We start from the raw sequence: 27,924 nt of genomic DNA on the forward strand, positions 1-27,924 counted from the left end.
TCAGGCCCCCAGTGAACCACCACCACCTTTGCCTGGCTTGCTGGAAACAGGAGTGTTGTCACAACCCCACTGGGTGGGACATTTGCTCTTCTTCACAAGGGAACAGGGGCCGAGTTCTGGGTTTTACACATCCGGATTCTCTAAACATGAAACAAATGCGTATGTGTTTACGGACACACACAAAATGGGGATAAGGGAAGGCGTTTGCTTGCTTCTGCGTGTGTAACTCATAGCTGGATCATTTTTACTACACCTTGACTGACATCTTATGTGCTGAGTCCCAACCGGTGCCACCAACCGCCCTATCCATCCGTATCAAAATGATGTACATGAGGTTGCATTTTCTTACTTCCATACCTTGCTAACCTGGTGTCTCCCCTCCCTATTTTGTTTCCCGCTCTCCTTCCCTCACTTGATTATTTGCTCCTTGGGGCAGAGACTTATTCTAGATACATAACTCTGTAAAAAGCTACAGAAAGTAAGGACTATTGAAATGTTGCATCGCTGGAGAAATCTGCCTAGGCATTGCCTAAAATTTCACTTCTGTGCATAAAGAATCTCAGCTATATCAACAAAACAAGGAAGAATATTGTGAAACTCCTTACTAGGAATTCCCAACACGATGCTAAGACAACACCGCTTTAACGGAATGAGTAATACTATAAGAAATATTTGGTCTTTTGACCCAGCACATGGCACTGTCACAACTAGAACTGTCCAGTTTGGAAAAAAAAAAGTTTTGTTTTAAATCAGTTTTTAGATCTACAGACTCATTTCAAAGTTGCTAGTCCTGGAGGTCAAACAAAACCTTGAGAGATCTGGAACAAAATTTGTATGAGTTACTCCGAATTATCTGTTTCGAGAGGGAGCGGGATTGTTCTAGATGTTCATCAGAGCTCAGACAATTTGGAATAGTTTGGGATGAAGGCACAGTATAGTCTTGTGGTTTGGGCTGCTGGACTCATCTACTGGGAGAGACGGAGAGGAGCACGCTTGCCCAGGGTCCTTTTTAAACATCTGCATACAACCACTGGAAGAGCTCATCCAGCACTTGGTCCACAGCATGCTGACTGCACCCTACTTTCCCCCTCATTCTTCTCAGACCAGTTTCTTAGGCAGTGTCTCAGTGTTACTATGGGCTGGATGGAAGTAAACTGAAATGGAACACCAGCTAGACAGAGATGTTGCGGTTACTTAAGGTGCTTGCTCCTTCTCAGAGATCCTGACCCAGCGGCTGCTAACCAGGCTTTGCTAGCTTCTGGTGTGAACCAGTGGGAAATAGTTTGGATGCTGCAACTGGGACAAAATCCTGTCACTCAACCTATTAGTCAAAGTAGGTTGCAGATAGGGGCCGTTTCCACACATCCTACCTGACTGCGGAACATCACACGAAAGACCCGGAAGGCAGTGTCTTCTTGCGCGAAATCGCGCGATTTCACACGAGAAGACGCTGTCTTCCGTGTCTTTCACGTGATGTTCCGCAGGCAGGTAAGACGTATGGAAACAGCCAGCATGTCTGGCACCCACTCACTCAATGGAACAAGTTCAGAATAGTCTCTGAGGCTCAAATCAACCGGCTGTTCATCTTAAAAAGAAAATCTATGCAATTTAATGTTGCTCTTCCTCTAAGGTAGCTCAGGGCAGCACACTTGGCTCCCCCCTCCCCCCCCACACACACCGTCGTCTTTCTAACAACCTTGTGAAGTAGGCTGGGCTAAGAGTGAATAGCTGGTTCAGAGCCATTCAATTGGATTTAATCCCAGGACTTGTAGGTCCTAGTCCAACACTGAGAACCACCTGGTTCTCACTAGATGTGATGGAAGCAGCTGCCCTCATTCATTCCCTATGCAAAGGGGATGGAGGTGAGGAAAGGGTCTAATTTCGGTACCCAAAAAACTGCAGGTAAGGCAGAGTCTTACCTCTCTGTATACATGGTTCCCCCCAGGACAGCTCATGTCTGGTATTTAAACCAAGCTAGAGGTAACCAACAGTGCAATCCTAAAAAGAGTTACTCCAGTCTAAGCCCAATGATTTCAATGCCCTTAGACTGGAGTAACTCTTCTTAGGATTTCACTGCAAGTACCTTAGTTGACATTGCTTGGTGAAATAAGATGGGGGTGGGGGTCTCCAAAACTGTATGGACTTTTGTTGTAAAACAGAGACCTCCCTCCCTTATGTTTTATTTGAGGAGGGAAGGCACAGGAACAAGAAATGCGACTCGGCCCATCCCAGGGTCTTCCAATGTCTGAAGCATCCTAAATTATTTTTTGTCTCTGGCCTCCAAATATCTGCTCCCAAAGTAGCTTACAGAAATATAAAGTACAAATGGTTAAAGAGAAAAGAATAAAAGGCACTTAATTTCTAGTAATGTAGTAGTAGTGTAAGGAGACGCAATGCTAACTGGGAAGTGTAGTTTAAAAAGACAGAGACAAAGGCTCTGTCAATTTCACCTTTCTACAGAGCAGGCAAAGATCACTCCTCAGAGAGTTTGTTAATTTCCTCTTCACCTCCCTGAAGGCTCTGTCAGGTGAAGAGGAAATTAACACACCCTCTGATGAGTGATCTTTGCCTGGTCTGTAGAGAAGTGAAATTTCCAGAGCCTTTGTCTCTGTCTTTTTAAACTATACTTCCTGGCGAACATTGCATCTCTCTACACTTGAGTATTCTTGAGTAAGATGTCTTGTGTACAGAGACTCTCCGGCCGATGGGAATTCCCTGCTCTCTGCCACGTCATTTCAGAGGTAAGAACAGGAGGAATTCTCAGCCCAGAGAAGCTCAGCAGATGACAGCTTTGCTTAGGACCGAACTGGTTTTATTTCCCTTTAAATAATGTACAGCCATGGGAAGCTCCCAGTTTGTTTAGAGCTTTGGCAATGAGAGTGGGTATATGCAACACTCGTTCTCTTAAATCCATTGTCCTATTCAGACCTCCTTCTGCTTCCCCCATTGCTGCTGTTTGCCCCACAAACAAACAGCAGATCAAGGAAGGAATTTGGGTTGGGAAGAAAGGGGGGGACCCCTCTGCCCAGCATTACAGTTCTGAGAAAATGGGCAGCCTTCTGGTCTGTAGGAAAATGTCAGGAGATTCCGTCACGAGTCTCCCACAGAACGGGTGTTTCGCCTGGACTATCAGCCAGCCAACGAAAACTTTTATTTTTATTTTCAAAGCATTTCACACAAAATGTCAGGCTCTGATTTTTAACTCCCTTTATCCGTAAAATATCGTACGGCATAAAAAACATTGGCTTTAAAAAAAAGTCCGCATTCCATAAATAGAAAAAATGAGAAATTAATTTAGAAATAATACAGATGAAAAAAATAAAACCACGCCCTGGCTTTTGCTATCCACCTTGATTTAAAAAGCAGGCCGACAATTTAAAAACTGCTTATTTCAACGTGGAGCTCCTGTGGTTTCAGAAATAGGTGAAAAGATCCCCTCTGAATGATGGCATTTGGAATCGGCTCCAAGGTGAGATCTTGGGAACTGATTTCTGCACCCAGGAGTCACGGCCCCTGCTGATTTCCAATATCCTTTGGAAACCCAAATATTGGGCTCCTTTCTAAGCCTTTTGGTCATGCTGGCACTACCACATGCCTCTGAATGAAGCATTCAGGCTGCTCCCTGAAGGTGTAGATCAGAAGCCAGTGGCTGTGGCTGGCCTCCACGCACACGTTTGCTTCTTTTTGAGTCTCTGTCCCTCTCTCTTTCACCCTTCTAAGCCCACTGAGGGATTTACTTATCATGGGAGTTCTAAGCATGCCCTATGTCTTCTAAGCATGCCCTATGTCTTCTAAGCATGCCCTATGTCTTCTAACCCGTATACAGCGACACCCTTATACAGCCAGAAGCCGTCTAGTGATCTGGCAACTGCATGTGCAAAGTGTCTCCAAATCCCTCAATCCAGGGCAACTGCTTTCCTGGCGCTTGACAGGCTACCCAAAGCCGAGGGATGCTAGCAGAGCAGCATTTCAGTCTCTCTCCTCCCATCCTGTCAAAGAAGACCCATCTCTAAGGTCTGAATCAGAGGTGAAGAGGGTGAGAAACCAGCCTGCACGTCCCCTGCTGCTGCAGTTCCATCACCATCTTCCATCTTCCCACTTGATGAGTGGTGACTCGATGACAGATCCAAGCCAAGGGACAGCTAGCATATATTCGAACCCACTCCCCAACCCCGGTGACAATGGCTTCGGTTCCCACAGAAGGAGGCTTTCAGTTCCATGAGCCCCCATGCTCTCTGAGAATGTGGAGCAAACCGGATTATGTTATAGTCAACCTGAGACTCAGGCAGAATTCTGGCATCAACCAAAGCATGGTTAGGAAAGACCTTGCTGACCGTATGGCACTTGATGAGCTGTCCTTTCCTTAACGTGCTTTTGGGGAGAACCTGAGAGCTAAACTACAAGGGACGAATTACACGAGGATGCTCACGTGAAGGGAGTTACAATGTTAGCCGGGAAGCCAAGTTTTAAAAGATTGGAAGGCTCTGTCAATTTCCCCCCTCTACACAGCAGCAAATATCTCTCCACAGAGGGTTTGTTTATTTCCTCTTTACCTCCTAGAAGGGGAGGTGAAAATGACAAAGCCGTCAGCAGGCAAAGAGGAAATTAACAAACCCTCTGAGGAGCAATCTTTGCTGGCTCTGTATAGAGGGGAAATGAACAAAGCCGTCTGACTTGGCTTCCCAGCTAACATTGCAATTCCCTTCACGTGAGCGTCCTCATATAATTCATCTCTTCTAGTTTAGCTCTCAGGCACCAGGGAAGCATTTTTCAGACAGCTTCTGCTGCTGCTTCCTCTCATTGCTTTGCTAATGGTATTACTGAAAGTCACCATTCTGAACATGTCTAGTTCTGCTCACACACACCTAAGCAACACACAGGACTAGCACACACATTGCAATACAAGCAGACACAAGTCCCCATTCACCACAAACCACAGACCCATTCTGACATAGCTACAACATTTATCCTTCATAATTCTTATACATGATAATAAGGTTATCTATGGCATATATGATTATAGAACATGCTCACACACATCCAAAATAGATCAAGATGGGTAGCCAATGCCATGTTAGTCTGCCTGTAGCAGTAGCAAAGAGCAAGAGTCCAGTAGCACCTAGAAGACTAACAGAATTTGTGGTAGAGTATGAGCTTTCGTGGGCCACAGCTCAAGTCTTCAGATACAAGAATCTGAAGAAGTGAGCTGTGCCTCACGAAAGCTCAGACCCTACCACAAATGTTGTTAGTCTTTTAGGTGCTACTGGACTCTTACTCTTTTCTACATCCAAAATAGTTGTAGTAGGCATTTGTTCACATCACTGAAATGAAATTTTCATTGGCAAAACAGGCATGAGTTAAAGAGGGGAAAAAATACAGAATAACTGGAAGTTAGTCTCCATACATCATCAGAGAGGATAACTACATGTTAGACTCTTGACAGGTCTACCTACGCTCAGTTGAACTGGGTATGCATTGGGAGCTCTGAATTGAAACAATATTCCCAGGTGCAAGAAGGGAAGCCATTCAGATTGGACGAGGGTGTGCAGGGGAAGGGAGGGGACACCAGCCTTCTCCTCGGGACCTGAATCTTGACTGGTTTCAGTGGTTACATTCGCCTCTGATAGGATTTCATGTTCAGATGTATGTTTGAGGAGGTTTTTCTTTTTGTATATTCTTCAAGGTATTTTATTCGATTTTCAAATCGAGTTGTCATTCACTCTTCTCATTCTCTATAGGCTCCTCCAGGGCCGTATTAAGCCATGGCCGGGCACCTAGGCTTTCAGGTATTTCGGGCCCCCTCCAGCACTTCAATCTTTCACCCCACTACAACTGACAGCCTGACCCTGGTAGGGTAGGTACTAGACCGTAGTACATAGCCCTATATCCATTTTGAGGGTCTCCTGAAGAATTCTATTCACAATTTTTGAAATATTTTTATTGCTCGAATAGAACTCTTCAGGAAAGCACATTTTGGGGGTATAATTGTTCAATACTGTAATATTTTGAAGTGAATGAAACTTTTTATTTATTAAAAATATATAATTTATGGATAATTGTTTTAATGTAAGAGACAATTTGTTTCACTTCAATAAGGAAGCAGTTAATTCTCTTATTAATAGAGGTTCTAGATCAATTGATTGTAATTTATGTGGGGGTGTGCCTCACCAAAAAAAATTGACGGGCTCCTTGTCCCTGCGGGGCCCCTAGGCTTCGGCCTAGTCAGCCTTATGAATAATACAGCCCTGACCTAGGCTTCGGCCTAGTCAGCCTTATGAATAACATGGCCCTGACCTAGGCTTCGGCCTAGTCAGCCTTATGAATAATACGGCCCTGGCCTAGGCTTCGGCCTAATCAGCCTTATGAATAATACGGCCCTGGCCTAGGCTTCGGCCTAGTCAGCCTTACGGATAATACGGCCCTGACCTAGGCTTCGGCCTAGTCAGCCTTATGGATAATATCGCCCTGGCCTAGGCTTCGGCCAAGTCAGCCTTATGAATAATACAGCCCTGGACTCCTCCTGTGAAGCAGTGCGGTGCTGGCTTCCGCCCACCAGTTCCTCTAGGCTGGCCTTGTCAACTCTGACTCAACGATGCCCAAGTTGGTCTACATCAGTGGGGCACCACGTGGCACAAAGTCTGCCCTCCCAAGTACCAGTCCTCCAGGATGCATTTGACAACCCCTGCCTTATGTGGCCTCAGCAGAGGAAAGAGAAAGCAACAGAATGAGAGGACAGGAGAGGGATGGAGGAGACAGAGACAGGCGGTGGGAGACCATTGCCAGAACCGACATCGTGGTTGAGAGCCTCTGACATGCCCTTTGAGGGAGACAGTGCTGTCCCTTGCCTCTCCATCCTTGCCCGCAACCCCTCCATCCCCCGCCCCCTAAGAAAATGGCTTTGTTCTCACCTGGTCTGACTCCTGCTAGGACAGGCAGCGGGTGGTGTGTGAAAGCCATTCTCGGGGAGGTGGTGTGGGAGGACAGGGCACTGCAGAAATCCAGCTTCCCTGACTTCTTTAAAGAAGCCGGTCCTGACAAGGAATCAGGGAGAAAGTGCATGGTTTAGCAGATGGAAAGATGGATTAGTACTGAGCTGTGTGCTCTTTCATTCTCTCGCGTGACCCAGCTCACCCTGTGAAGATGCCCGACTGTAGCTAAGAGTCATCTGCTGCAAGTCTAGAGATGGGTTAGAGAAGGGGACAGTGGCTGCTTACAGCGCTCGTCTCTCTCCCAGTTCCTCATCAGACCTGACCCCGTTCCTGTTTTGCAGAAGAGCAACCAGTTTATACCCCAAAACTCCACTGCAACAACCACTCAGGCACCTAATGTGGGAAGCAGAGGCGGCAGATGCTGAAACACCTTCCACGCAGCATCATTTATGTTGCTCTCATGTACCATGCCTATTTCGCAAAAAAGAAATCTGTTTACATCCCAAAGCGCCTTTCTGAAACAACCACTCAAATGCCTAACGTGAGAAGCAGGGATGGCAGATGCTGAAACACCTTTCACATTTATGTTGCCCTTATGTGTGGGTGTAAAGTGCTGAGAAGTCACAACTGATTTACGGCGACCCCAGCAAGGGCCTTTCGAGGCAAGTGGGAAGCAGAGGTGGTTTGCCATTTCCTTCCTCTGCAGAGGCTTCCTTGGTGGTCTCTCATCCAAGTACTGAACCTGCATAACTTCTGACGGGACTGGGCTATACCATGCCGCCTTCCCTCCCACGCCCTCATGTACCGAGTGCTTATCTTCGTGAATTTCCAGAGAGAATGGAGTCTTACAGAGAAAGTAAAGAGATTGCTGACCTCACAGCTACCTTCTTCTCAAAAGTGGTTTATTTTCTGCCTTCCCTCACAGAGTATATATCTGTGCCTAAGCTGGGAAACCTTGGAGATGGTGATGTCCTTCACTCTATGATCTGAATTATCTGAAGTGACCTACAAGGAGAGGTTATCGGGTCTCGGCATGACCTTTCCTCAGAGTGTTTTCAGGCATGAAGTTTCAGGCAGCTAGACTTGGGATGCAAACCTAGAGTGGTGTGCTACACACAGTCACATGCCAGATGCCTCTCGTCTTTCATATTAACAATGACCAGTCACTTAACATAAATATGAGAAAGAACTGAAGGCAACTCAAGCCACATTCTGTGGCTCTGCAGTTCTGCAGAAGAAGTTTACAGACCTGCTCCCTCTCACTTTGAAGTCAGCAGCAGCTCATACAAGGGCTTTCTCCGTGGTGGCCCCTATCCTGTGGAATGACCTGCCTGAGGAAGTCAGAAGAGCCCCCATTCTCCTGGCTTTCCGTAAATGATGCAAAACCGAACTATTCAAAAAGGCATTTTTCCTCAAATGGGAGGGCTGTATTGTAGGGGTGGGGTCTCAGGGCCAAGCTACACATGACTAATGACACTTGAACAGCAAGTGTATTTCTCCCTGTTCACTTGCCCTCCACTCAATCCACTTGCCGTTCAAGTGTCATTCGTCATGTGTAGCTTGGCCCTCAGATGCTTCACTAACGAGTTGGGGATCACAGACTTCATCACTATTTTTGCCTTATATATGTACTCCTATGTACAATCAGCGCTCCATGTTGTCTAATATTAGTCCTAGAATTGATTGTTTTGCTCCAGTATTTTTTCTACTCTGTCTTGGATCCTTGCTAATGCTATGTCTTTTAAACTTGTATCCGTTTACCTTACGTATTGTATTGAAATGTACTTGATACTGACTGTATTAACCTCATACTGTGTAATCCGCCTTGAGTCTCAGTGAGAAAGGCGGACTATAAATGATGTAAATAAATAATAAATAAATAAATAAAATAATGCTGTACGTTGTTTGGGTGTTGCCTGCCACCCTAGAAGCCAGTTTGGTGTAGTGGTTAAGAGCAGCAGGACTCTAATCTAGAGAACCAGGTTTGATTCCTCACTCCTCTGCTTGAAGCCAGCTGGGTGACCTTGAGTCAGTCACAGCTTCTCAGAGCTCTCTCAGCCCCACCCACCTCACAAGGTGATTGTTGTGAGGATAATAATAACACACTTTGTAAACTGCTCTGAGTGGGCATTGTCCCGAAGGGCAGTATATAAATTGAATGTTGTTGTTGTTATTATTATTATTTAGAGATGCTGAGTGAGAAATAACACATTTTAGAACAAATCCACTTTCACTTTTAGGACTTGCAAAGGATCTGTCTTTCTTAAAAGAAAGTACTTTTCAGAAGTTATCCCTGACATTTCTTCACTGATTAACCCAGCCTTATTCTATTTATGCCCATAGGCATAAAGATCCCAAGAAATAACCTTGTTCCCCTTCCTCATCTCATGCTATGATGAGACTTTCAGTTCCTGGGTGAGAGCCAGAAGAAAGAAGGCACAACCTGGACTTTCCAAACTCCATGTAACTTTGAACAATAACAGATTATCTCAGCAACACTGGAACTTACTTTCCGGTATGGGAAAGGAGAAAGCCCACCAAATAACCATGATCAGTACAAGAAGAACATTGTAGAGACCATGGGCTCTGCCTGGCAGAACGTGCTGCTTCAAGGACTCAAGTACAACTGAGGTCTGAAAACCACAGCATATCTGGCTAAAGGAGAGGTACAACTTGTTATTCGGTCACTTTTATTCGGTACAACTTGTTATTCGGTCACACTGCTACAGGAGTATCACGGGAGTATTTTCTCCCCCTCTTAAGGTTATGATGTTACTAGCCCTGACTGCAAAAAATGTGATAATTCTAAAGGTCTAATTGGGGTGGATCATTACGGAGAAAATGACTTTGTAGTGGAGAAACAAACTAGACTGGAGGTGTGTGTTCTCGTTCTGGAGATGGGGAAGGACTATCCCTTAAATGAGAAAAAAAGAGTGAGAAGAAGAGGTAGCAGGCATCGGTGAAAGGCCAAGGAATGGTCTATCACCATTTTTTGCAAGGTTCCAACCCAATTCTGTTTGCACATCTGATAACCACTGAAAAAATGATTTGCCAAAGACAAAAGAATAATGGAACAACCAAGTAAACACGTGTATAATGTGCAGCAACAGAACGGCAAGAAAATCTCCATGACTAGCATAGAGCGTGGTCTGCACAAGCCTTCGACTACTGGAAGCAGAAGAAACAAACCCGAACTGCTAAACTTCATTTAAATTGCTGAAGACAGAGTGGAAGGCAATTGGAAAACATACACACACCTGGCAGTCACCATTTTTTAAAGTTAGGATGAAATATTTCAGTCACAAAACATGGAGATGTTGGGGAAAGGAAGGTCAGAACATTTTGCTTGGCCCTCTCTGCATCATTGCCGAGAGGTGCTGTGCATTTATTGTTCATAGCTGGAGCAAGAAGGATGATGAATTCCTGTTGATGGATGACAACTGGCAGGCAGGTACATTGCCTTCATTGAATGCCCTTCCCCAAACATTCCCACAATGGTTCAGGATAGCGTGGGGATCATAAAGGCGATCAAAATCTTTTTTCAGCATCCCACTATGAAATAGCAGTTGGTAACGGAAAAGGGCTACCAAATGTGTCAAGTTTTTGGAGCACTTTCCCAAGAGGAAAGTTAATGAGTTTGAGGGTTCTTACTGTAGGATATGTATGACAAAGAAAGAGAAATTAATATGTGATGTACAGAAAGTGGATAGAGAGTTCTTATCCTTGTATTGGTATTGCCTAATAAAGTTAACGGACAGTAGACTCACGGACAGTAGATGGACGGACGGAAGTCCATATGGAATTAACGTCCATAAGGCAGTGATGGCCATTAGCTTAGATGGCTTAAAGAGAATTAGATAGATCCACAGGCTGAACAAATGCTATCAGCCATGACAGACAGCTACATGAAAGCACTATGCCTCCAAACACCAGTTAGTGAGGGACAAGACCAGGACGAAGCTCATGTGTTGCTTGTGGACTTCCCAGAAGCATCTGTGTGTTATGTGTCATCAAGTCGCCTCTGACCTATGGCGGCCCTATGAATGAAAGACCTCCAGAACGTCCTATTATTAACAGACTTCAAGGCACAGACAACAGCAGATGTCTTTCACAGACAACAGCAGTGCCACTTCAACGAACCCTGGTTAGTACTGCACAGAAGAAGGCAATGGTAAACCACTTCTGCTAATCTCTTACCTTGAAAGTAGGAAGACCAGGCAAGAATTGTCGACTGGGTCATGGGGGGAACAGTGGGCCAGGAAACAGAAACACACACCCTGAAGTGTGACCAAGCACGTGGTATGAAGTCCCAGAGGGGAGAGGAGGTGCCCATGCAAACTCACATGTGGTACCAACTCAGGGCCAAACTACAGGCTCAGTTTTTTAATGAGCTGGGTGCAAGTTCCCTGAAGCCAACTTGGGTTCCCCACAGCCACACAGCAGCTGCAGGGAATGTCTTTTTAAAAACAAAGGAGAGGCCAAAGAGGCTTGGGCAGCTGCAGCAGGGGGAGGAAGAGATCCTGCCTCCCCGCAGCTGTTTTTCTGCGCAGAAACAGGGCTGGGGGGGGGGGGGGTGTAATTTCCCCATTTTTGCTGCTCCACATGGAGTAGAGCTCCTTTATTTTTTAAACGCCATTCCCCACAGATGCTATGTGGCTATAAGAAACCTGAGTTGGCTCCAGAGAACACAGATCCAACTTGTTAAAAAACTGAACATGTAGTTTGGCCCTTTTAATGCCGCTGTATGTACTTGCCAGTGCCCCCCACCCCCCCCGGCCCCACTGTGCCATTAGAATATGCATTCAACTTGTACTGACTCACTTTCCCCTTTAAAGATAAAACACATAGCTTCAAACGTATATAGGGAATGTTTATCACATCGATAAAGGCAGGTCTTGAATTTGTGACCAGATCTGAACTAGCAACATGAGAAACTCTAAGCATCTTTGGGTTGGCCAAACAACGTGACTGTAGGTATGGAAATATTGCACACCAAGTCCATCGTTAAATGGTACTAACCCCACCTAAGTGTTCTGACAGTTTCTGACAGAGGGGGCTTCCCTCATATCTCCAGGGCAGCTATTCTGTAACATTTCTCACAGCTTTCTTTCTAGCTTGTGTGTATACATTCTGCATATAATAACAATGAAAATAAAGTGCCATCAAGTCACAACTGATTCATTGCAACCTCGCACGGGGGTTTCAAGGCAAGAGATGAGCAAAGGTGGTTAGTCCTTGCCTACACCTGCACAGCAACCCCTCTGTTACTCGGTGGCCTCCCATCCAAGTACCAACCCTGCTTAGCTTCTAAGATCTAACAAGATCTGATGAATTTGGGCTAATTTGGCTGCTGCTGTGTTTTTACTGAATTGTATTGTTGTTGTTTTTAATGCTATGCTTCCTTGTTTTTTATCTTTTATATTGTGTTTATTGATGTGATCCGCTCTGAGCCTGCTTGTGGGGAAAGTGGACTATAAGTATAACTTAGTGGAGTGGAGAGTGACTTCAAGTCATAGCTGACTTATGGTGGCCCCTGGTGGGTTTTCATGGCAAGAGAGTAACAGAGTTGGTTTGCCATTCACCTGCCTCTGCAGCCCTGGAGGTCTCCCATCCAATTACTAACCAAGGCTGACCCTGCTTAGCTTCTGAGATCTGACGAGATCAGGCTCACCTGGGCTATCCAGGTCAGGACATAAGTATAACTAAATAAATTAATAAAATAAATAAGCTGGGCTGTTTGGGCTGCTAGCTTCCTTGTGCGCTGCTGTGTCTCCTACTGTATCAAATTCCTTTTTCAATCTGTTGGTAAGTTCAGCCTGCGGCACATGAATTGTGTTTATGTCACTAATTTCCATTTCCATGGGAATTTCCTGGCTTTTGGGATCAGGCAGTTGAGAAAGGAATGCTGCCATCTCTCTACATGTTTCAGGCTCTTTGGAACATTTCCCCCCCAGACTTTTATCCCCTGCTTTTCTCCCCAATGGAGAGCCAAAGCGTCTCAAAGCATCACTCTCTCCTCCTCTACTTGATTTTCACAGCAACAACCCTGCGAGGTAGGTTAGACTTAGAGTTTGTGACTGGTCCAAGGGAATGGACCCAGTGAGCTTAACAGCAGAGGGGGTCTCCCAGATCCTAGCCTGATAGTTGAACCACAACACCAACAAAGCAGCCAAGTTGTTCCTCAAGTGGCAGGCAGAACTCTGCCCGTTCTGCTTGGGTCAGCGATGCTCCAGCATTTAGTTAGCTGCTCCCTCCCTGCCCGCCCCCAGAGCTCCAGGCCACCTTTGAGAAGATCCTCAAGAAATTCTTGGGGTGGGTGGGTGAGTATAATACCCTGGTGCTAGTCAGGCATAAAGCTTTACCAGGAATCTTCTGTTTAATCTGTGTGTGTCTTCGTGCAGTAGGACTTGAGGAGGGAGGCTGACCCACTCTGTTCTTCAGAATCGTGAGATACTCAGGAGTCTGAGCTGTTATCCCCAATGAGTACAGAAGAAGCGAGCGGGTGTCACGCCCCAGGAGTGCCAGCAGCCATTACGCTGCCTCTTAGACGGGCGGTGGCTTGGGAGTGAGTGCGCTGTTGCCTCTGTAACGCAGCACAATCTGGCGTTTCGGCAGCAGGCAAGGGGGCCTGGGAGAGAAAAGCCCCCAGCCTGTTATCTGCTGCCAGCTGCCAAACACCTGATACCTGAGCACAGGGAGGGGGGGGAGGGAGGCTCCCAGCCAGCTGTGAACACCTGTCCCTGTCAGACGGCTGGATGGTCTCTCCAGCTGTTCACACAAGCCCTGCAGCTGTGCTGCTTAATTGGCGATTTGTTGAGATGGCTGAGAACAAAACTCAGCGAGACAAAGGGGGAGAGAGGGAGGGGGGCACGAATGCATTGGAACACAACCTGTTCCTCAGCCTTGAGGCTTCCAAAGGGGAGGGGAGCACAAGGCAAGATGAGCAGAGAGGACGATAAAGGCACCCCCCCTCTCTTGAGCAGCCCCCAGGTGCAAAGCTGCTGCAGGCATGCCGTTTATACATCTTTCTCCCACAGACCCACAGCAAAAAGCTGCCCCAAGAAGAGAGCGAGTGCACTGCAGACTGGATCGAGGAGACTGCATGGGAAGGAGAGTGGGACAAGCCCCCCAGGGGCCCAAGCCACCCTGAGGCCAGCAGAACCTGCCAGCAAGCAAGCAAGCAAGCAAGCACCCTCCAGTCAGCCTTGCTCGGGGGAATGGGGCTGGCTCCAGCAGCGGGCACCCTTCTCAAGGCGAAGGCAGAGGCCACGTCCCCGATGATCCATCTAGCTCCCTCCTGGCATTCACTTCCTCCTGCTAGCAGAGAGGAGGATACCATCTCAAGAGGAGCTGGTCACCTTTGCCTCTCTCGGCTATTGGCCTGGCACTCTCCTTTCCCCAAATTTCTGCAACTATTTTGGATCTCAAGCCCATTCTTCACCATGTTTTATGGAAAAGGCTCTACAAGTGAATGGCCTTACAGAGAGGAGAGAAGGAAGCGGGTTTAGAGGTCGGCCTTCTTCCTGGAAAAACCACCTGTGTTTTTGGAAGCCCTCCTTAGAAGGGAGACATTGCTAGTTTGGAAAGGGTGATGGCTTTCCGGTACTGAATACTTGCAGCATCTCAAAAGCACATGCTTATATCAAATGAGGGGATATGGGAAGGTATGGTATAGCTCTCAGAAGCTAAGCAGGGAGACCACAAGGGAAGACTGCACAAAAAGGCAACGGCAAAGCACCACTGCTTCTCACTTGCCTTGAAAGCCCCTTCCCGGCACCGGTTGCGGCACAGATGCACATATCAAGTGTGCAAATTGCTTCCTAGCAGTCAGCTCATTGCTCTGTGCAGACTATTCTTCGGCTAGCTGCTCCCTTCCTCTTTAAACATTTGACTTGCTACCAAGATATGAACAGCAAATTCCAAGAGAATAAAAGCTATTGGGACCTGATCGAGTCGTTCTAAAAAGCCAATGCCCAAGCGGCTCGGAAGAATCAACAGGCCCTTCATATGTACGTAGCAAGGAAGAGAAAGAATCATGAAAGAGAAAATAGGGTTGCGCTTATCTATAACTGTTGTTCGTCACACAGTCTTCTGTGCAGGCACACATGGGAACAGAAGACATGACGATGAATAGCATCAGAGGTGCCTTAATAGATACCAAGTGTCTTCCTTTCCCTGTAACAACACAGGGTCCTATCCAGCTCCAAAACTGAAATCTCATCAAGCTGGACCAGAAATGCCTAACCAGAAAAGGGCTTTTTTTCTGGGAAAAGAGGTGGTAGAACTCTGGGTTGCCAGCACAAGGGGCAATTCTTGGCAGGAGATGGTGCCCCTGGTACCACATGTGCGTGCGCAAAGTGCACGCATGTGGGCCAATGACATCACTTTGGGTGAGCTGGAACAAGGGGGGGATTTTTAAAAGTTTAAATGGTCACATGGCTGGTGACCCCGCCCCTTGATCTCCAGACAGAGGGGAGTGGTGGGGAGGGCAATCTCAACTCCCCTCTGTCTGGAGATCAGGGGGCGGGGCCACCAGCCATGTGACCATTTTCAAGAGGTTCCGGAACTCCGTTCCACCGCGTTCCAGCTGAAAAAAAGCCCTGGTTTTGGGTGTCAGCAAAGAGCCAGGACTGCTGACTCCTAGTTAAGACTCGGGTCTCTGGCACCTCAAGCGCTGATTTTGCCCTGTCTAAACTCATCAAATCAGAAATGCTGGGAACTGACCAAGGGGCCTCTGAGGAAGCCACTCCATTCTCTGGTGCAGAGAGACGGCTGGTCAGATTACTAGCTACCAGCGTCCCATTCCCCACCAGCGTTTATTTCATCCACGCCAAAGCATGCAGAATCCAAACCCATCAATAACTTGTTTCTAAGCGATGGCCTTCTCAGACTGCTGAGTCCAGTTTCTTCCTAGCCTTTAAAAGCAGCAAAGGCAGGGTGAAGGACAGCTGGGGGCGAACGCAGGGCTACCTTTGCGCCAGCCCAAGGGAAATGGAATCTCATCCTTGGGTAAGAGATGCAGAGGAGTTAGCCATGTTAGTCTGTAGTAGCAAAATCAAAAAAAGTCCAGTAGCACCTTTAAGACTAACCAACTTTACTGTAGCATAAGCTTTCGAGAATCACAGTTCTCTTTGTCAGCTGCATCTGACGAAGAGAACTGTGATTCTCGAAAGCTTATGCTACAATAAAGTTGGTTAGTCTTAAAGGTGCTACTGGACTCTTTTTGATCCTTGGGTAAGAAATCCTTGCGCAAAGTGTTGTCGCGACTCAGCCCAGCAGCTTCTTCGCTTCTTCTCGACATCAACCGAAGCAACCTTTTCATGAGCACGACCCTGCCCCCCCACCCCTCAAAACCACTTTTGCTTCTCCATCCTGCTCTACTTTAGTAGCGGAGAGTTCCTCAAATGTGCATTCCCCACACACTCACAGTCCTCAGACATTATTAGGCCCAGGGCTCATTTCGAGGGGGGACGCACAGGAACGTAGTTCCCCAAAGAGGTCACATGTCAGGTGGCCCCGCCCACTTGACTCTCGGCCATTTTGAGCCCATTTCGGCCTGGATTTGGGGCCGAAATGCCCCGGATCGGGCCTCTGACGGGTGGTGGATCTCTCTCCCACTAATCAGCAGCCTGATCCTGACCATTTTGGGCCCTTTTCCAGCCATTTTCAGCCCCTTTTTGCCATTTTGGGCCCAATTTCAGCCCTGAATGGCCAGGATTGGGTCCAAAACAGCCAGAATAGGTGATGTCAGGGGGTGTGGCACATGCAAATAAGTTATACTAATGACACACTTCCGGTGATGGCAAGAGGCGTGGCATAAGCTAATGAGTTATGCTAATGAGTTCCTCCAGCTCTTTTTCTACGAAATGACCCCTGATTATGCCCAGCAAAGCACTACGCAAGGACTATGGTGGCTATGCATTTGATGGCACGGCCCATACGAACATCTCATAAACATGCAGCCATCTTCGCTCTGTGTGTGCAACCTACCCATCTGTACACACAATGCACAATGCCTACACACTACAATCTTTGACTTATGAGTATGCCACAGGGCCTTCCTTCCCTCCCTGTTCTTCCCCACAGACCCTGAATACTCCCTATGTCATGACGATCACAGGGCTCTGCAGCCCCATCTCAGAGCTAAGCTACAAGTGATGCCAGACACGTGTTTTTTAACGTGTCGGGGACACACTTTAGTTTTCAAAGTCAGAGCTGGGTGGGATCGCTGGGGGAGAGGAACTTTGCAATTGTTTTCTTGCAATCTCAATGGACAGATTCGTCTTTGAAAACTGTCTACAGTTCCCAGGTAAAACTGCGTCCCCCGACATGTTAAAAAACACGTGTCTGGCATCACTTGTCGCTTAGCTCTTAGGCTTCCCTCCAACTGAAGGGCTGAGGCATTAGCCAGCCTACACACCTGTGCCATGTTTATAATAGCTTTGTTGAAACAGGCAGCTTCCTCACCCACATATTGGAGCGCTTCTTCCACCTGAACCTCTCTGCAGTCTTAGCAGTGCTGCCCTTTGTCCCGCTCCCTCTCTGAGAGGTGGCCGGGTGATGTGTTGTAGAGGAAACCCTGTCACTGTGGGAGAAATTTATGCTGGACTCCATGGAACCTCAGGGACAGCACCAATCTGACCGGCCTCATCTTTGTTTCCCATCCCAGTCTATGCCAGCTGACAAGGCTAAGGTGGTGCCTCTTACCTGCATCCACATCGTTGGGCCACCCACTGGACTGGCTGCTGCCAGCTGCAGGAGACCGCCCCGTTCCAGGGTAGAACACATCGTCTACGGGGCTCTCCATCTCGCTGTCATCTATCGACTTGGGACGCTTGGTGGAACTGCAATGGGAACAGACCACAGAAGGATGGACTGTAAGCAAGAGTTCGCAATCGCAAAGCAAGCTGACCACTGAAGAGGACCTTCCTGTCTCCAGAACCTGAGCTGGCTAGGGGCTTGCTTGTCCAAGGAGCATCAATCCAAATCAAGAATCAGACAAGGAAGGGCCAGGATCTCCCCTTCTAGTTCTTGGTGGCCTGGGTGAACATGGAAATCCTGATTGGGTATCTTGCAGTAGCACAGAATCATACTGCCTCCTCCCGCCTCTTCCCCCTACCAATTGGGACCGAGGGATGACAGTGTCACAGGAGGGCTTCCGAGGCTAACACCCTTTACTAGGAAGCCTTGGGAACAGAGAGCCCCTTGCATTGCACCAAAGATTTGGGGAGGCATACCTGCTAGAAGGCGGAGATGTTATGGACCGTCTGCCTAGAGCCACTTGATTGATGTTGTAGTAACTGGGGCTCTCCAGGTCAGCCAGAGAGAAATTTGGACCAGATGCTGTAGCAACAGGAGCTGAGGAATGGGAGACAACAGGTCAGAGAGTAGAGGATGAGTGTCGGGAGGTCAAACTGACTCCCCAACTCAGTTTCCAATGTCTTGAACACAAGCAACTGGAGGCATGATTTGAGATATGTGGTGGTAGTGGAGATCACCCTCGAGTCATAGCTGATTTACAGCAACCCCTAGTGTGGTTTTCATGGCAACCAACTAACAGAGGTGACTTGCCATTGCCTGCCTCTGCAACCCCGATCTTTTCTGAAGGACTCCCATCCTTCAGAATCAAGGCCGACCCTGCTTAGCTTCTGAGATCTGACGAGATCAGGCTCACCTGGGCTATCCAGGTCAGGGCAATTTGACGTATGTAGTTAGTTCAAAACAGTCTTGGTTACTTATCAGAACACACCCACCATTTATTCTGGAGAGTCTTGGCAAAATATTATAATGTTTTTGGCTCTAACTCTTTCCTGGATTATATTTTGCATAATTTATTCTGCTTCCCAGTTGCAGGTACGGGAATACAGTGGCTATGTGGGAAGCCATACCCCGTCCTCATATTCCCTTTCCCCGGATTGTTTCCTGCGCTTCCACTCTGCCAATACCTGTCCCTGCTCTTCTTCTGAAGCATGTCAGAAATTTAATTTTGCGGTGGGGAGCCACAAGTCTCAAGCCTGAACCATATATTTGGTCCCATGGCTGAATGGCAAAGCAGCTTTTGCGTAATGGATACCATGCCACAGTCTTGAAGACTGAAGAAGTCTTGAAGACCTTTAGTAAGGGGACAACAAATCCGGGCTGCACGGACCTCTGCTGCTGTTCCAGTTAGCAGCAAAGGATAGAATGCGAAGCAACGGGCTTAAATTACATGCAGAAAGGTACCGGCTGGATATTAGGAAAAACTTTTTCACGGTCAGAGTAGTTCAAAGGTGGAATCAGCTGCCTAGGGAGGTGGTGAGCTCCCCTTCACTGGCAGTTTTCAAGAAGAGGCTGGAGAAATATTTGTCAGGGATGCTTTAGGCTCATCCTGCACTGGGCAGGCGGTTGGACCGGAAGGTCTGTATGGCCCCTTTCAACTCTGTGATTCTGTGACCAAAGGGTTCGTCTTCCCCTCTCGTTTACAGTCAGGTGCAAGCAGACTGAGAGAAAAGTGCTCCAGAGTGCTGGTTGTATCAACCTGACTACTGCCATTAACTGCTAAGTGCGCCTGGGCAAAAAAGATACCCTCTCCTTTCCTTAATCTGATTAAAGCTCTTTGACTAAAAGTCTTGAGCAGTCAAAACCTGTCTGTTAAGAAGCATCATCTAGACACAACACTAAACTAGTGAAAGAATTTTAGGACAGCAAGTGAAAAATTTGGAGACCTGTCAGATAAAAGGGGTAAAACTAGATTATGATGAGAAAAGTATGAAAAATTATCTAGATACTGCATTAAAAAACTACTTCTAAGGCTAATACAAAGAAGACACTCAAGCAAAAAATGTACCGATTAAAGTACCGATTTCCCCCTGGTAACCACAAAGGCAGTCTGGATAAGGAATCTTTCTTAATCTTCCCTTAATAATAGGAGTGGGCTGTGCAGTCGAACGAGTTAATAAGAAAGCTCTAAAATAATTTGGGGGAGTTAGATAAAAAGCATAAGAGGGCAATGATTTTGGTGGGGGTATACCAAAAAATAAAGAAGAACAAACCCTGCAGGAAAAAAGATACCCAACTGCATTGGATTTCAAGATAAAAGAGGAAAGACGGACATGAAAGAGGGCTCCGATAAATGATAGCACTGCTGGGTCAGGAATAGATGCTAAAGCACCTAGTGTTGTTTAACGCAATCAGAAACCTTCCGATGATAAAATTGCTCTGCTTTCTAATACTGGCAAAATATGAACAGCGATGTAATCAATGAAGAAGGACTAAAATAATAATCACTGGAAGATTAATTAAATTAATGCTGGCAAGGGGCCAGACCACAAATCCAGGGTCAATGACCTCTGCTGGCCTCAGGACCATGCTGGAATATCCTTGAACTCTAACTTCTTTGGAATGAACACACACTTTTGTCGCAGAGTTTACAATTTGGTTAAACTGTCGATGGAAAACGGGGGGAGGAAAAGTTGTCCTGGATCATTGAGATGGTAAAAATATAAAAAGTAATTAAATAATATAATTTGAAATTAAAGGACCTGTCTGGAAATGTCCCCCCTCCCCGCCCTCACACACACACTTGCTATCTGAGATCCCTTTGCCAAACGGCAGGTGCTGTTCTACTGTCGCACACAGTCCTGTATGGATTGCGAGCATCACACATCCCAATTCTGCATGTCTCACCCTGGCATCCTTTTCTGCTACGAAATGGCTGTAGTATCATCCTTTCCAGGTGTGAAATTCTGGAAGAGGAAGCCCCTGCCCCACCCACCCCCATCGATGAAGCCTTCTCTTGCCTGCTTCTTCAAGGAATAGTCAATGTCAATATACCATGTGGGGCTGATGTAAGAAATACGGCGTGGGGGACAGGGACAGGCTCTCGTGTCTTATTTATTTTATTTGTATTCCGCTCTCCACGCAAGTGGGCTCAGAGCGGATCACAGCATTTTAAAATGTACAATAAAATAGAATAAAGTTTAGAACCGATATAAACATCAATAATGTGTTTATATGAGGAATGTGAATGTGGAAGATGCCCCTTTTGATAATTTCCCAAAACTGGTTCTGTCAGCTCTCCTTTTCATTAGACCCAGTTTCGATGCACTTCCCAAGGCAAAATTACCAAGTGCTTCGTGAGCCCAGAGAGCCATTTTGGAAGGCCATCGAGGCGCATCCACTCTGGAGTTCATCCGCAGTCACGGATGTCGCCGCGCAGGCGTAATAAGCTTAAAATGTGAAGGCAAGCTGGGACTATACCACCAAGACTGCGTGCATGTGTCTTGCCAAGTCCTGGCCACCTGATGAATGCCACCACAGCAGTTTCTGTTGCCTTGACTTACTCTGTGATACTCTCACCAGCTCCGTGACATTCCAGACACCCGATGTCACAAAACAGTCCTGAAAAGTCAAATGCCCTGCAAAGAGAAGAAGGGAGGCAGACCTGGTAACAAGGGGGTAGATCCTACCCTTATCTTACCCATCCACTGAGCAAAGTTTGTTGAAAATATTTATATCCCACCTTTCTTCTTGGGTTCAAGCAGGGCTTTTTTTCAGCGGGAACGTGGTGGAATGGAGTTCTGGAACCTCTTGAAAATGGTCACATGGGTGGTGGCCCCGCCCCCTGCTATCCAGACAGAGGGGAGTTTAAATTGCCCACCACACAATCTAAACTCCCCTCTGTCTGCAGATCAGGGGGCAGGGCCACCACCCATATGACTATTTTCTCCGAGGGCAACCCACCGAGTTCCACCACCTCTTTTCCCAGAAAAAAAGCCCTGGGTTCATGTATGAAGCCCTCCTCCAGCCTAAGAAGGCTTCCTCCAATATAAGTGGCTCCTCCACCAGAGGAAGAGCCACTTAAGTTGAAGGAAGCCCCTTAGGCTGTAGGAAGGCTACTTGGGTGACTCTACCTACCTCCAATTCTGGATTCCACCCTATAGACCCTACAGACTCTCCCATAGATATGACGAGGTCCTTCTCCCTCACACACAACTTCTGAGCTCTATCCCCAAACTTCAACCATTCCAAACCTGGCCATCAAGTCCTCTTATTCCCAGCCACCCACCTCTCACTCTGGTTTGGGCTCCAGAAAGAGAACGCAGTGTGAGATCAGAGTCGGTTTCAATAGTTCACTCACCATTGGGCAGTGGTTTGATGTCCGCATCTCCTTGCTGGTTTGAATTGTCTGATTGTCCGGATTCTGAAACACAGAAGCAAAACCTGACATCAAGGGGTTGTTGGAGATAACTGGACACAGTGGATGCCAACAGTAATTCAATAGGTGGGTATCTCCTTCCACTTCCCTCCTTTTAAGGCCAATGGAAAATCTGCTCCAAAATGGTCAAATCTTCCCAGCACCTTCGCCCAAGGCCTGAGGAAATCACCTGGGAAAATGGCTGCTCTCGAAATCTGATCGCTACAGCCAGCCATTGGTTCTGAAATGCGCTTCAGGATGGGGAAGCTCAGTCAGTCATTCACCCCCAAGGAAAGGGTTCTTTATCTATCAGTTCTTCTCTTTTAAGTCCAGTAGCACCTTAAAGATAAACTAGATTTCCAGGGTATGAGCTTTCGAGAATCAGAGATCCCTTCATCAAATTGGTCTTTAAGGTGCTACTGGACCTGAATCTTGCTCTTCTACTACAGACCAACACAGTTACCCACCCAAAACTCTCTTCTAAGTACCTTAAAATGAAGTCCTAGTTTAGGGACAAATCAATTCCTGTTCGCTTCTTAATAAGAGGGTGGTGTGAGAGCTTACCCAAGTTTGTTTTAACAAGAAACAATTCATTATTTAATTCAAACTACCAGCTTATCAATGCATCCAAATCCAACTCAAGTCATCCAAATCTAACTCTAAATGCATTTGAGTTCCTGAAAGTGGCCTTACACAACATCTGACTCATATTTATCCCGATCTGACTTACAAAGAAATGTGAACCATTAACAACCATCTTCTAAACATTTATCCCTGGTGGTCCTAAAAAGTTAGGCCAACAAACTGAGATTTACGCATTCCATTAATAATTTTTTCTTGTATCCTGTTGGTTTTGGTCAGTCATGTTGTGATTTCAACAAATACATTATATGGTGTGTAGTGTACAAATTTTAACCACTGGGGAAGGCCTCGTGGCCAAAATATTTTTGGTTTTGGTATACATGTATTTTATTCCATGAATTACTGTACCTGGTCATAGCCCTCCACTTACATGTATAATTTTTAAAAAATATATATATACTACGGTATCCAAAATTGATGGATATTTAGTACCTGGTTTTTAATATTTATATTTAACTAAAGATTGAGCGGGGAGTGTTGCTTTTTTGGGTACACACGTTGATATTTCCACACACAAAGTTTTCCTTCTCTTTTCAACCTTTTTTCAACAGATACTATTTCTGTTCTAATTGTCATCTGGCATGTCGTGCCTGGATGAAGAAATTGTGGAGTAACCTGACTTGTGCGCTATTTATTTAAAACATGTGTAACCAAATTGTCAGTTTGAGCATGGTGCTAACTTGTATTATGGGAAAAAAAGAATATTTAAGCCTACAATCTGTTTTTAGCAACGTGAATTTTTGTTTGCAATGTTAGTGTGTTTCAAGTTTGTCCGTACGATATGCCTCAGGTCAGATTCTTTGGCCAAGAGAAAGGATAGAAATCTTTGAAATGAATAAGAAATAAGCAAGTGGATTGGTTCCTAGCTACCCAACCTTCTCAGTTAATGGCAAGATGTGTCTCAATGAAGTCCAAATTGTTGTTAATTGTACAGTCTTTCACTGGTCAACACTGATCTTTTTCTGCCTCCCTAGACATCCCCATAGACTTCTTGACAGTCTTCCACAGGGCATTTTCTATTCTGCCACTCAAAGAAAGGGTCTTTTGGACAGGGTCCAGGGCTACTTATTCAACTGATCCTAAACTAACCCTTTTCCAACCAAGACTTTTGTATTGTCCCAGAACATGGGACCTCTCTTAATGGCAACAGCTTTCTTTGGACAAAGACAGAATCCGAGAGCTGGAAGGGACAACATTCGTAATTTTTATTTCTAGACCCTCCCTCCAAACAAAGCCCCATACCAGTCAGACAGGTATGTCATTGTCTGAATTCAACCTGACCAACAGACGTGGCCCAAACTACAACCCCACTCCCACCCCATAAAAGATTATTAATGTTTTAGAAGTCAAATGGAAAAAGTTGAATGAAGAAGGCACGTTTCTTTATTTATTCATACCCCATCTCTACCAGTATGTTCTCTACCAAGGCAACTTACAAGCAGCAAGAAGCTATCCGTTGTCTTTTCATTACAATCTAAATAGAGCAAAGAGGAAAGCTACTGTAGCACAGTGGTTAAGTGGTCTGGCTGCAAATCAGCACTCTACTGGTTTAAATCCCGCTCCTGCCATGAGCTCAGTAGGTGGCCTTGGGTAAGCCACTCCTTTGAGCCCCAGCTCCCCAGCTGCATTATGGGGATAATAATTTTATTTTATTTATTATTTATTTATTTTATTCGATTTATACCCCGCCCTCCCCACAGATGGGCTCAGGGTGGCTAACAACATTGAAAAATACATTAAAAGTCACAAAAACATAGAATCACTAATTTTTTAAAAGTCATTAAAATAGTCCAGGAGCAGGCTATTTAAACAAATATTGGGAGTCTGTATATGGGCACAGCAGATGGCCGAGGGCAGCCCCAGAAGAAGTGGTGGTCTTAGATGGAAGAAGGAGGACACCCGCCGGCACTCAGCCAAAGGCCCGGCAGAACATCTCCATTTTACAGGCACTGCAAAACTGTAACAGGTCCCGCAGGGCCCGGATCTCCAGCGGGAGAGCGTTCCACCAGGCTGGGGCCAGGGCAGAAAAAGCCCTGGTCCTGGTTGAGGCCAGACGGATGTCCCTCGGGCCAGGGACCACCAGGAGTTGCTTGTCTGCGGAGTGCAATGCCCTGCAGGGGACATAATGGAAGAGGCGGTCCCACAGGTATGTAGGTCCCAGTCTGTGAAGGGCTTTAAACACCAAGGTTAACGCCTTGAACCGGATCCGGAACTCCACTGGGAGCCAGTGCAGCTGGCACAGCACAGGATGAATGTGCGCTCGGATTGGCGTTCCGGTAAGGACGTGTGCTGCTGCATTCTGGACCAGCTGTAACTTCCGCGTCAGGCCCAAGGGCAGCCCAGCATAGAGTGAGTTGCAGTAGTCTAGCCTGGAGGTGACCGTTGCATGGATAATAACACTAACTTGTTCACTGCTCTGGGTGGGGCACTAATCTATCTAGAAGAGCGGTATATAAGTGCAGTTATTATTATTACCGCCCTTTGGGGTGTACTGACCAAGCCCCCCCGCCCATTTTTGCTGCTGCCATGAAGTGAGTGGATATAGCCCCCCCCCAAGTCACAGAAGCTTCTAGGAAATGACATCAGAGGCCATTCCACACGCTGCAGCGCATCTGGTATCTTGGATGAGCATTCCTGCATAATATACACATTACCAAATAGGTTTGTGACATTCACATAAATGTACACGTCAAATATGTAACGCCTCAAAAGATCATAAAGGGTACAGAAGTTGTGTTGGTTCAGATATTTTAAAAATATGTCAGAAAGCAAAGGAAAAGACATTGTTGACCTCTCCTCCACAGACAGGTTATGAAGAACTTCGGTTCCGCTAATGACTGATGGAAAAACTAGTCCCCGATGTTTCTCCCAGCTGGCCTCCAGCTGAGAGAGTGGCAGGGCAAAAAGCAGCACAGATAATAACAATAACAATAATAATGTGCTTATATACTGCTCTTCCCTGAGTAGTTCACTCAAAGCAGTGATCAAAGTCACTGTTATTATTAGAGATGGGCACGATCCAAAAAAATTGCTGATCCAGCTGATTGTGGATCGGCGCTGGTGACGATCCCAACTAAACGATCCACACCGATCATCTCCCGTTCCCGATCCGTGGATCGTAGAGGCCAAAGCGGGGCGCGCTGCTATTCCCAACTATGTGGGAAGGTGGGTGTTGGCGGTGGCCCCCGGGCACGGCAGGCACAGGGAGACGGCAACGAGCCGCCTCCCCTCAGGGGGCAGGGGGTCTAGCCGCTCACCGGCAGCACCCCCCATGTGCCCGCCCGCCAGGCCAAAAAGGAGCACGCTGGCGAGAAAAGAACGGTGGGTGATGCCGGCGGCATCTGTGTTTGTGTTTGGCTGTCTGTGTTTGGCCGTCAGAGCTGCCTATGAGGGTTTGCAGGGATGAGATTGGAGTGCCCATGGCTACAGAACACCCCCTTCCCCTTCCCTCCCCAGGCTGTCTTCTCCCAACTGGTGACTGCTTTGCTGCTCCGTGGTTGGAAGGAAGCCTTGCTGATCAAGGAAAGCTGGGCTTCCGTTCGGGTTTACAAGGCGACAGAAGGAGGGGAAACACAGCTCAGGCATTCCCCTGGCTCCGTTGCCCCGGGAATAGATTACTGGCGCCTGAGTGTCTGGCTTCCCGATCCGAACACGATCCAGCCCCCCTCCCGATCGCTGGATCGTTGGCCGTGGCCGATCACGATCCGCTGAGTCACAATCACGCGATCGCCATTATTGTGGGTTTTTTTGGATCGTAATGCAGATCGTGCCCATCTCTAGTTATTATTATTCCCACACAGTGGGGAGGGGGGCTGAGAGGAATGGCAAGGCCGCCTGCTGCGCTCATGGCAGGAGTGGAAGTCGAACCAGCAGAGTGCTGATTCTTCGATTGCAGGAGTCAAAAAGTGGCTTGTTTGCTGCAAAGAATGCCCCCCTCGCTCTGCTTGGTAAGTGGGACCCCCTCCCTGCATTGCATCCTCTTAAACCTGGAAGCCACCTCATAGGGGAAGAGCATATTGTGAGTGTGCCCAAGCTGACCGATGGTGCCAAGGATCTGAAAACCAGCTCTGAAGGCAGAAAGCCTTCTTAAATGTTTTGGCTGACAAGGAAGACATAAAGGCAAGAGAGAGAGGAAAAAGCAAGCAACTGCTCCATATCTGCCTTTCACGAGGGCTCGCCTGCTCCTCCCCTGAGGTCGGCACGCACAGAAGCCAAGGTACACACATGCACCACTTCCTTGGCTGAGTCTCACCACCGTCAAGGATGATCTATCGAGAGACCCTCCCCAACCCAGTGGTGGACCTACGTTTTTGGGACCCTGAAGCTTGAACTGTTATGGGGGCCTCTTCTCAACCAACAAGGTCCAAAGGCCCTTGCTACCCTTGCAAGGACCTCAAGGCCCAAATGGCGGAGAACGGGGTGCTCCAACGAAGGATTCAAGGATCCAGCTGCCCAAATGTAGGCTATGCATAGATTCTGGTGAGCTCAGTGAGTCCGTACAGCTGGGGGTTCGGGTGCTGCAAGCCCCTGAGAAAATTTTGAAACTTGACCTATTACAGGGACATTTGGAGGTCATGAGAAATGGGTATTAGAGAGCATATTCTACAGTCAGTATTAAGTACTTCAACACATTGGCTTATGACTCTGTCACTAAAAATAGCCTTATTTTAATAACAAACACTTAAAAAAAACTCCATCAATTTTGTTGAAAAATTAACTCATTAAAAAAAAAAGTTGCTTCAGGGTTCCTCCAGGATTAGAGGCCCCGAACCTTCAGCTTCATTGGTTTTATAGAAGATTCATCCTTGCCCCAACCTGCGTTGCCCTGCTGGTCTCCTCAACTCTATTTTCAACTCTATTGAGAGCCAGTTTGGTGTAGTGGTTAAGAGCAGCAGGACTCTAATCTGGAGAACTGGGTTTGATTCCCCACTCCTCCGCTTGAAGCCAGCTGGGTGACCTTGGGCTAGTCACAGCTCTCTCAGTGCTCTCTCAGCCCCACCCACCTCGCAGCGTGTTTGTTGTTGTGGGGATGATAATAACCTACTTTGTAAACCACTCTGAGTGGGTGTTAAGTTGTCCTGAAGGGGGTACATAAATCGAATGTTGTTATTATTATTGTGTTCTTATTCTGACATTGTGTTTCCAAAGGTGTCTTTGGAGGGTGAAGGGGGAGAAGGA

At 46.9% G+C, this 27,924-nt stretch overlaps 1 protein-coding gene across 7 annotated transcripts in view; it reads right to left on the minus strand.

Annotated features, from left to right (window-relative positions):
* Positions 1-27,924, minus strand: part of NFIX (nuclear factor I X) — a 247,857-nt gene that overhangs the window by 27,495 nt on the left and 192,438 nt on the right. For 5 of the 7 annotated variants that reach the window (XM_055003532.1, XM_055003530.1, XM_055003529.1 and 2 more), the window contains exons 3-7: positions 22,048-22,110; positions 21,251-21,325; positions 18,167-18,287; positions 17,637-17,773; positions 6,909-7,031 (exon numbers count right to left, since the gene is read on the minus strand). In XM_055003532.1, coding sequence (XP_054859507.1) covers positions 6,909-7,031; positions 17,637-17,773; positions 18,167-18,287; positions 21,251-21,325; positions 22,048-22,110 — 519 coding nt within the window. The remainder of the gene's footprint in view (positions 1-6,908; positions 7,032-17,636; positions 17,774-18,166; positions 18,288-21,250; positions 21,326-22,047; positions 22,111-27,924) is intronic. The other 2 variants (XM_055003531.1, XM_055003528.1) reach the window with 1 other exon arrangement.

The sequence above is a fragment of the Eublepharis macularius genome, chromosome 19, assembly GCF_028583425.1.
Source record: "Eublepharis macularius isolate TG4126 chromosome 19, MPM_Emac_v1.0, whole genome shotgun sequence".
In the NCBI taxonomy this organism is placed as follows: Eukaryota; Metazoa; Chordata; class Lepidosauria; order Squamata; family Eublepharidae; genus Eublepharis; species Eublepharis macularius.